General features: G+C 46.1%; 1 protein-coding gene across 4 annotated transcripts in view; it reads right to left on the bottom strand.

Annotated features, from left to right (window-relative positions):
* Positions 1-1,946: 1,946 nt before the first annotated feature.
* The window catches only part of Rabgef1 (RAB guanine nucleotide exchange factor 1), a 42,210-nt gene continuing 33,241 nt past the window's right edge, over positions 1,947-10,915 (bottom strand). For all 4 annotated transcript variants that reach the window (XM_076923043.1, XM_076923045.1, XM_076923046.1 and 1 more), the window contains exons 5-9: positions 9,436-9,517; positions 8,279-8,411; positions 6,459-6,550; positions 4,449-4,705; positions 1,947-3,450 (exon numbers count right to left, since the gene is read on the bottom strand). In XM_076923043.1, coding sequence (XP_076779158.1) covers positions 3,052-3,450; positions 4,449-4,705; positions 6,459-6,550; positions 8,279-8,411; positions 9,436-9,517 — 963 coding nt within the window. In that variant the 3' untranslated portion in view covers positions 1,947-3,051. The remainder of the gene's footprint in view (positions 3,451-4,448; positions 4,706-6,458; positions 6,551-8,278; positions 8,412-9,435; positions 9,518-10,915) is intronic.

Genomic DNA, 10,915 nt, shown 5'->3' with positions numbered 1-10,915 from the left:
AGACCCTGAACTCTTGTTCCTCTGCCTGTACCCTGCCAGGTTTGACACGATTATTCTATTTAACATCATACAACTAAAAGAACTGAATGTCTCCAGGAAAATATAGACTATGTGGATCTGGAGTGGCACCTAGAAAGTAGAGAAAATAAAGAAAAGTATGCTAGCTACTGTAATCACCTGGGCCCACGTTATTCTGAAAGAAGAACCTCACGGGTTATACATGGGTGTGAAAGCCAGAGATCAAGCTTGAATTGGTTCCTCTGACCAAATGCTACTCACCCTGTTTTCTGAAGATAGATGATTTCTCTCACTCGCCTGGAACTCTCCAAGCAGACTAGGCTGGGTGGCCAGTGAGCCCCGAGACCCTCCTGCCTCCATTTCCTCAGAGCTGAGATTACAAGGATGTACCACCACACCAGGATTTTAACACGGGTTCTGGGGATTAAATCCAGGGCCTCATACTTGCAAAGCTTTGTTAGTTTACCTACTGAGCCATCTCCTCAACCAATTCACTGGTACCTGACTATCATTCACTGCTGTCTGGATGAACTTGGGGAACGGTGGATTCAACTGCTCAACATCTTTAGTGACTGTTGATGTGCTGAATTTAGTATATTTAATAACAGTCTAAATAAAGCATTAAAGTTTTATATTTCAGGCTGGAGAGATGGCTCCACAGTTAACAGTGCATACTGTTCTTACAGAGGACCCGAGTTTGGTTCTCAGCAACCATATCTGCTCATTACAGCTGCCTGTACTTCTAGGTCCAGGGGATCTGATGCCCTCTACCGGCCTCCATAATTACCTGCACCCACCTATGCGTACACACAAGAGACATACACATAATTAAAAACAAAACAAAACAAATACTTTTTTAAAGTTACATTCTTGTCCTACTTTTATTCCAAAATTATTATACTGCACATTTGTAGTAAACATTTAGGAAAATATGTTGGGAAAGGAAGAAAGCCTTTCTCAGCTACGTGAATGCCATGACACTGTTGAAAAAGAGTGTCCTGAGGAACTCCTAATTTCACAAAGATGCTGATAACTATGCAGAAGAGTCACCCATCTGTGGTATAATCTGGTTATAAGAAGTTCCACAGGGATTAGAGAAGATTCCCCCACCGTAGGGCCTCACGGAGGAAGATATCAAGTAACATTACACTATATAATCAATGCAATACTCTTTGGTTATAGCATTTTAACTACTGGGTGCATAACCCCTGGCTGCCAAGAGACAGATGAATTTTAGTACAGGCTAGTTCTGTCCCCCAGGAGACATTGGATAATGTCCAGAGACGGCCTTATTTTTTTTTTCTTTCTTTCTTTGAGACAGGATCTCTACAGCCCAGTCTTACCTCAAACTCACTATGTGTATGAGGATGATCTGAACTCCTGATCCTCCTGCCTCCACCTCCAGAGTACCAGGATTATAAGCACATGCCACCACACATGAATGGAGACCATTTTCCCACAAACATGGGAGGCTGCTGGCATCTACTGGGTAAAAAAAATCTTACTTAATATTCTACAGTGTACAAGGCAGGCTTGCCATAACAAGAAAATCTTAGGCCACAATTGTCAATTCTGAGGTTGAAGGTTCTGAGAGATGTCTATAACCTGTTGATTCTGTTACCTGTTAATCAAGTTAAAGCAGACTATGAAGAACACAAGGCACCCACTTGTTTCACACTTTGAGAAGTTCCCTGTCAACTCCCATGAGCCTCATTTATTTGCTCCAACTTCCATCCAAGACCATTTCTTTGTATAGAAGAATTCAGTGATGTTTTGTCTGAATGAACTGAGTGTGGTGGTACAGACCCAGAAATCCCAACATCAAGAGGCTCAGGTAGGAGAATCACCTATTTGAGGACAGCCTGAGTTACATAACAACCTCCTGTCTCAAAAGGCCCAGGAACAAAACAAAACCAATCAAATCAAAATGGCAATAGCCCACAACATTGCGGGTGAAGTTTATTGAATAAGGGAAAGGAAGCTACAAGCACAGTTCCAAGTCAACCGTACTAATTAGCAACTCCATGTGTTCATGTGTGTGTGGTACACGTGTGTAGAGGTACACAGGCACATATGTGGGCATGTGGAGGCCAGAGGTCAACCTTGGCTGTCATTTCTCAGGAGCCGTCCATCTTGGTTTGTTGCTTGTTTGTTGCTCTGTCAGCAAGCCCCCCCGCCGCCCTGGAACCTGCCTGTCCCTGCCTCCTAGTAGTGCTGTTCCAAGTGTGTGTCGCCATGCCTGGCTTTTCACATGTGGGCCGGACAGGGAGCTCGGGTCCTCACATTAGTGTGGAAAGCACTTTACTGACTGAGCCACCTCCCCAGGGTTCCAGAACAATACTTTATGTGACCTAAAAGTTGGTGTCACAACTTTATAACATGGACCAAAAGAACCTCAGAGTTAGGGCAGTTAGTGCCAGAGTCCTGTTAAAGCTCAAACGTTTTAGATGATTGTTAGGGGACAAACCAAAGAAGATGGTGCTAAAGGAAACATTCAATAGATTTCATTTTCTCCTAAAAAAACCCATCAGCCCCTGAAACGCCATGCGCCGACACCACCCCTCCCAGCCCTATTTATTTTTACATATTTACAATTTTACATATTTACTTATTAACATTATCTTCTATCTTTACAATTACAAAATTATTTCACACTGGGAGAGTGTGCAAACATAGAATTCATTTCAACATAGACTTTATAGCATCTGTTTTATCCTTTAAAAGGCAGTGTTTGCCTAAAACCAACAACAGTGTCTATCACAGAGGAAGCCCATGGGAAAATCAGGGAGGACATAAAAGAGTAACCAGAATTCACACAAACCTACTCCACCAACTCAAATAAATAGTACATTATTATCTTCTAAGCTTCCCCTGCTAGGAAAAAAACAAAAACAAAACAAAACAAAATCCCTAAATCTGTACCTTAAAAATACTTTGACATTTTAAGCAGTTAATTCATATTCCAGACCTGAGGAGCGGAACTCAGCAGCTCCCTGAAATCAGCCCCAAATGAGCACGGCCGAGAGCAAGCCATCACCCTGCGTACACCTGAGGCTGCAGTGGGGGAGGGAGCTTGTCGTTCTCCACATTCTCAGAGTCGATGGCTGCTAAGGGTTGGGTCGGGGGCTTAATCTCAAGTGGGTATTTCTCAACAATGTCTTGAACTTCCTTGGCAATCCCGTCTGTCCAGTCTATTAAGTCTTTTTCAAGTTTCTTGGCTTCGCTCATGATCCTTTCCTGCCGTTCATTCAACTGAGACAGGAGGTCCAAGTTCTTATACATTTGCTTCACACCTAAGCAGGCCTCTGGGGACCAGCTCTCAGACTCTTGCTTCCTGGGGGACGTCTGGCCAGACATGTACCGGTCAAAATCCTCCTGACTTAAATTCAAAGACTGGGCGTCTAATTTCTCAATGAAAGCCACGGCACAGCACTGCAGAAAAAAAGAGAACAGCATGGCAGTCAGGCAGAAAGGCTGCAAGAACTCAATCTTTCCCCATTCCGAGTGCTGGGGATTGAACACAGTGCCTCGGGCATGCTAGGCAAGTGCTCTGCCACAAGCCATATATCCTCTGCCCTGTCTCAGAGATAATGGTAGCCTAGGCTAGCCCTAAACTATGTAGCCAAGAATGATCTTGAATTCCTAATCTTCTGGATCCTTGTACCTCTGCTTCTAGAGTCCTGAGACTAGGCATGGCACCAGGCCTGGCTATCTCTTTTTAAGACAGGGATTCACTATGTAACCCAGCTCTTTTGATCTGCCCACCCCATCCTCTCAGCTGCTGCTATGCACTGGCATGCCCAGTTTTCTGGACACTTGATTTCCCCTTTGTTCCAGAATCTTCCATGGCTTCACAGCTCTACTTCCCTGTTCCTCAGCAGGTTGTGCTCTCTGCTCTCCATTCTGCCTTCTATATCGTCTTTCCCAGCTCCTTAGTCCCAGCTGTCTCCCACCTATGAGTTTAAACTCACCCTGTGCTCCTGTTATTTATTACATGTAAAACATATATTCAAAACCAAAACCGCTTCTACACCTAGTGAACTCTCCTTTCCACATATGCTTTATTCATGTCTGAGGCAATGCTGAATCGACACTGGAGTAACTCAGCAACACCAATAGCACTGGATTCCTCCTTGCAGCAGATCATATGGGGCTGGAGTGATGCTGATGCCAAGCAAGCAATAGGAGCCAGGCGGTATGCCCTCCTCAGATCTCAACTCCTCAAAGAGATGAGCGGCTCTGAGTGATAAGGCCCTTCTGGAGAAGTGCAGGGAGGTAGAACACATGCGCAGACTGGTCATGGTCGCCTCCACTCTGAGAGACACACATCCTCAGGAGCTCCAAGCTACCGGGGGTCCAAGACCAACCTCTCACCTCCCTTAGGTAAATCCCCCCGGGTCTTCTCCCAGCCTCCAGGAGACACATCTCACCAGGTTGGTGAAGTAGTAGCCATCCTCGCCCGTCATGAGCCGGCTGGGGTTGCAGAAGCGAGTGATATACTGGATGTTGGACTGCAGTCGAGGGGGGTTGCCCTTCAGGACGATGTAGATAAGGGTGGGCAGGAAGTCATCGGCAGAGGCTGGCTCATTCTTGGTGATCTTGATGGCATTGAAGATGTGCTTGCTGCACCTGGTGATGCAGGCCAGCTTGTCCCGAGGCACACGCTTTGAGTCCATCTCAATGATGTCTGTGAAGAGGAGGCACGGCACCCCATGAGACAGTTACCACACAAGAAGCAACTGGTGGGCAGCAATAGGCTGAATCCTTTAGGATCCAGAGGTGTCTCCATTATCCAGCACTTCAACAGTTAACTTAGTACAGGAAGAACTTAGATCCCCAAAGCACCATCTGTCTCAAACATGAGTCAGTGAGTATCAGAGGGGCTACCTGACTACCCAAGATCATGTAGCAAGCAGAAGGCAGACTGGGAATGCCACCAGTTTGCCCAAGAAGCTGTGGGGAGGCACCCCTAAGCCCCATGGAAAAGGAGAACACGGCTTTAAAAGTATCTCACGTTTCTTATTGTTTACTTGCTTTTTGTGTCTGTATTTTTCAACCACAGCTTATATTTATCGCCCAGGCTTGCCCCAATTTCCTTATGTAGTAAGAATGACCTTGACCTTCCAAGTGCTGAGATGGTGGGTGTGCACCAGCATACCCAGTTAATCCAGTACTAGATGAACACAGGGCTCTGTAGGCTGAGCCCCATGCCCTATGCTCAGTTTAGAACGTCTCCACTGTGCACACCGCTTCTCGGAGAGGGGATAGGCTACACACAAGCCCTTTCTCAGACAGAAAAGCAGAAAGAAGACTGGACTTGAGTGGAGTAGTAGCAGTCAGTGTCAGTTCCAGCTGCTTGACCTTGGTTTATCTCAATGATCAAAGGATGAGCCTCGGTCTGTAACAATACTGTGATGTCTGACAACCTATGAAGCCAATACTCATGAAACACACTGTGGAAGGAGAGACCTGATTCCCACAAGTTATTCTTTGCCCTCACACTCAAGATGTAGTATGCAGTCCCAAAGAAAGACAGAAAGATGGGGGGGGAGGTGGAGAAGAGAGAGAGGGAACCTATTAAAGAAAATATCAAAAGAATAGGACCAGAGAGATGGCTCAGCAGTTAAGAGTACTGGCTCCTCTTCCAGAGGAGCAAGGTTCAATTCTCAGCACCTGCATGGCAGCTCACAACTGTCTGTAACTCCAGTCCCACAGACATACATGTAGGCAAGACACCAATGCACATTAAAAAAAAAAACAAAAAACAACCAATCATTAATTTTTTTTTAAATATCAAAAGCAATTCAGTGAAAAGAGAGAAATCCATCACAAAACAAGGAGAGGGAAAGGAGCTTACTTGCTGCAGTGTGTAGCACCCAGCACTCAGGTAGCAGAGGCTGAGGCAGGCAGATCTTGAGTTTGAAGCCAGCCGGTCTTCCATAGCAAACCCAGGCTAGCCAGGGTTACATAATGAGATTCTGTCTTGAATGAATGAATGAATGAATGAGAGAGAGAGAGAGAGAGAGAGAGAGAGAGAGAGAGAGAGAATGAGAATGAATATGAATGGGAGAAGGGAGGGACAGCGGAGAGAAGGGAGGGACAGAGGGAGAGAAGGGAGGGACAGAGGGAGAGAAGGGAGGGACAGAGGGTATCCTTTAGGCCTCTCTAAAAGGTTATACTGAAGCATCATGGTAAGCTATGGAGAACATTCAGCTGGGCAGTGGTGGCGCACGCCTTTAATCCTGGCGTTTGGGAGGCAGAGGCAGGCGGATTTCTGAGTTCGAGGCCAGCCTGGTCTACAGAGTGAGTTCCAGGACAGCCAGGGCTACACAGAGAAACCCTGTCTCGAAAAACAAAAACAAAAACAAAAAACAAATACAAAAACAAAACAAACAAAAAAATGGAGAATGTTCAGATGTAAAGCTCTCAGCCACACTGACCTGTGATTGCTTTCACCACCATGTCGGACACTTCAGGGATTTCCTCATTGACAGGGACACAGAGCATCTGAGGTGTCACCCAGTGCAGAGCCCTGCAGAGAAAGGGATGGTCAGGAAGAAGTCTGAGAACGGAAGGTAGACTCTAATCTTGTTGTTCCTCAAATCAAAACAAAAAAAACTTATTAGGCAATCCCAAGTGCAAGCACAGGACTCCTGCCTATCTAAGATTAGCTGACACAAGAAAGTAAAACCCTGAATGCCACATGCTTCTGCGCCTATCATGACAGAGGACAGAGGACAGAGGACTGAGTGTCCTGGCCCAAAGGAGATTCTGCTGTGAAGGCTGAGAACCTGTGCTTGCTGTCCTCACAGTCCAGAGCTGGTCCTGCACTGCTACACCCTGCCTTCCACGTCCTAGAGCCCCTGAAGAGGAAGACCCATGTCTCCACAACCTAAGTCACTTCCTGGCTCACCGTGACTACATGCTGGTGTCCGCTGCTGTGTTCTCCATCAGCATGGTTAATGCTCTGAACCTACGCCTCAGTCATACATCCATCTCCCTTCTAGCCCCTGGCCTTCAACTCTATTTGGCATCTGCCCTGTGTCAACTCCTCATTTCGGGTGTCACACTTCCATGTACTTATCTAATTACCACCCCCTTATCTGAGACCTCATCTGGGGTTCCTCAGTCCCCCACAGGTTTTGTATGGCTCAGCCTTGGAATTGTTCACACAGTTGGGTGCTGTGATGATTAATCTTCACTGCTAACCTGACTCAAGTTAGAATGGCCTGGAGGACACCCTGGGCTCAGCAGTGAAGGCTTTTAGAGAAGATTCACTAAGGAATTAGAGCTACCCTAAATTTCAGTGCCACCACCCATGGGCTGGGGACTCAAGCTGAGTAAAAAGGAGGAAAGCATGGTGGGCAGACCTGTAATCCCAGCAGTTGGGAGGTAGAAGGTTAGCCTCAGCTATAGAGACTCTGCCTCAAAAAAAAAAAAAAAAAAAAAAAAAAAAAATAGGGGAAGGGGGCTGGAGAGACAGCTCAGCACTTAAGAGCACTGTCTATTCTTGCACAGGACCTGGGTTCCGTTCCCAGCACCACGTGGGAGTCACAACCATCTGTAACTCTAGACTCAGGAGACCCAATGCTTCTTCTGACCTCCATGGGTTCCCGTATACATGTGGAACACATAACATAAACTCAGGCACATTCATGGACACATGAAGTACGTTTTTAAAGGAGGAAGAGGAGAGGAGAGGCTTCCTGATCCACAGCAAAGGGAGCCCCAGCTCTGGGTTCCTGCCATAGCCCTTCCTTCCCCACCATGATGGGGATTCCCTCCTAAACCACAGCCAAAACCATTCCTTCACTTCAATTGCTACAGTGGAAAGTTAACTAGCACAGGCAGCTTGTTTCTAAGTGTTCCACTGCTGCTGAACGGCAGAGTCTGGGTTCAGCCCTTGAGGTCCCTGAGAATGGGTCAGTAATCATCACCAGTTCAGACGGCCAAAGCTGTGCTCCAGAGGAGGAAAGACATCCTCCACCGTCCTGAGACTGACAGTCACAGTTTCCCGCCTGACAAGACGGCACAAAGAAACAAGAAATCAAGTCCTCATGTTCCTTGAAACTTTTAGGGATCTAGAATGATCTCACATACCAACACGGGTCATATCTCCAGATAGACAGAAAAGCGGGTTATCATAAGCCTGGCCGAGAAGCTCAGACTGGTACTGCTCAAGGCTGGAAGCTTACACGCACTGCTAGCCACATGCTATCACTGCATCCTAGATAGTAGATAAAGCAGACACTGCGATCACCTGATCCTCTTTTGAATGGCGAGATCTTTCTTCTCATCATCGGTAGTCTCTGGGCAGAACACAAATTTATAGAGACGGGTCATGATGTGCTTTTCAATCTGATCCATTATCTTCTCCACTTTCTCTGGAGGCACTGGAAGGCACAAACGGGCATAACAGCTCAAGAGAAGGGTTTCACATCAAGACTATACTTTTGTAGTATTTTCCATACAGAAAAATAAATGCTATAAACACACCCAGTGAAGAAACATTAAAAATCCTCTTTAAAAATTCATGACTATTTGGGCTGGGGATGTGCCCCAGTTGACAGAGGTTTGGCCTAGAATGCAAGAAGCCCTGGGGTCCAACCCCAGCACTGTATAAAGCAGGCATGGTGGTGCATGTCTGTCTTCTAGGAACTTGGGCGGTAGAGGCAGGAGGATCAGGAACACAAGGTCATCCTTGTCTATCATCAAGTTAGAGGCTAGCCTGAGCTATGTGAGACTCTGTCTCAACAAAACAACAAAAGAAATTACAACTTTCTAAACTACATCGTACAGAATTCCCACCTACTTGCTAAACTGGAACCTGACAGGTATATGCCCTGCCAAGTAGGAAGACTTCTGTGGGTGCCTCTCTATTGCTACACAGGTAAAACCCTTGCAATTCCCAAGGCTGCCAAGTGCTGGCACACCTCCTTTCTTCTGCGGTTTCCCATAAAGCCACCATGTCCTCTCTGAAGCATGCATGCGGGCATCAGGCATTTGAAGTGCACCCTCAAGTACAGTGTCAACAGAAGGCCAGAGAATCTCTACAGAGCAAACCCAAAGCTTTAAGTTGGTGAGTCTCAATTCCTTTCTGTTCCACCTCCCTTAGGTTTATGTCATCGTGAACCATGACTCAGCAAATGGCAATTCCAAGGTGGGGATTCACACAGAAAACTACCTGAGCATCTCTGTTCTTCCCCACTTGACTTACGATGTAGGAATTCTATTCCTGGCAGCATTACCCATCGCCCCGGGCATACATAGGGAGGCACTCAAGGGCACTGCTAGGTATGAGACATATGCCAACGTCAGCGCAGTACTTTTCACCAGCCAGGCCAATCCGAGGAGGTGAGGGCAGCTACCCTGAGCTACAACCAGCTGCCCCACAACAGCCGGCTGACAACATATTACCTTTCCCACGGGTCTGCAATCTTTCAGCCACATTCTGGTAAAAGTCCTGAGTACACTCTGACTGTTCCTCGATGCTTAAATCCTGGAATCAACAGACCACAGGTTGGTGAGCAGCTGAAAAGTTCGAGAACACCAAATTTGAACAAGTCTCTAAAACACACTCCTTGCATTAAGCTGACTCTAAAAGAACTTAACAAATATCACACATATTCTGCAAGAAGCAAAAATCTACTATTGATGATCTTTACACACCACTGCATGTACATACAATCTGTGCACACTAGACTTACTTCATTTACATTATCATCCTCGTTATTACGATTTATTACTATAATTACTACTATTGTTAATTTTTTCATGACAGGGTCTTACTGTGTAGGCTGGACTTCTGTTTAGAATTCAATAGTTGTAACATGTAGGTTTCAGATCCCCTCTGAGTTGATTTTTAAAATATTCATTTATTTTTTCACTTTAAAACTGCCGAATGCCCTCTAGTGTCTCCGTATTCACGGAGAAGGTGCAGCAAATGGACCAAGGCCCCTTGGCATCTGATCCTAGACTTGTCAATGTGCTGTAGCAGGAACATTTGAATTCCTTTCCACTCATTACTTTGAAATACACCATTAAGAGTCAACAGCCACAGTTTTCCTACTGTGCTTAAGAACATCAGATAGGCTGGAGAGATGTCAGAGGTTAAGAGGACCTGTTGCTCTTCCAGAGGACCAGGATTAAGTTCTAGCACACACATCAGGTAACTCACAACAGCCTAGAGCTACAGCTTCTGAGTCCCCACACCTCTGCTGACGCGATGGACACCTGCACACATATACACATACTGACATGCAGACGCACGCACGCACTTGCACGCACACTTGAGGTTTAACCTATCTAGTGCACCCCTGTACCTGGCCGGCCCTCCTTTCCTCACCTCTGCCTTTTGCCCGGCACCTGGAGGCCCTGTTCTACATTCTGCTCCCACGATGTTATTGCTTCTAATTTTAGAACGAAGTCTGTGCTACTTCCTCCCAACTTCCTCAAGAATTAAAGCTTGTTTTGATGAGTCTCTTCCTTTCAGCCACATCCGTCTAGTTTCTAACAGTAACCAGAGAGGTCAAACTACTCTTTGGTTTAGAACAGTAAGAGGGTGCTGGCAACGTAGCTCAGTGGGTATGGTGCTCCAGCACAGCAGAAACCAGCGCTGTATACGTGTGACCAAGCACTTGGAGGGAGAGGCAGGGGAATCAATCAGGAGTTCAAGGCCAGCACAGGCTACATGAGACCTCGTCTCAAAAATAAACAAATACACGTACGAGTACAATGCTCAGCACCATCTTTATATGGTACAGGAGAGCCCTCATCTTTCTATTTATTCCCAGAAAGTGTGGGTGAAAATGAAGACACATTTCACACTATAATCTCGTCACCTAAACACAGAAAAACACCTTTTCCATAAGTGTTAACACCAGGCAAACTGTAAGTT

The sequence above is a fragment of the Arvicanthis niloticus genome, chromosome 24 (assembly GCF_011762505.2).
Source record: "Arvicanthis niloticus isolate mArvNil1 chromosome 24, mArvNil1.pat.X, whole genome shotgun sequence".
NCBI classification, from domain to species: Eukaryota; Metazoa; Chordata; class Mammalia; order Rodentia; family Muridae; genus Arvicanthis; species Arvicanthis niloticus.
Note: the sequence above shows the minus strand (reverse complement) of the source record. Positions and strands in the feature narration are given on the sequence as shown.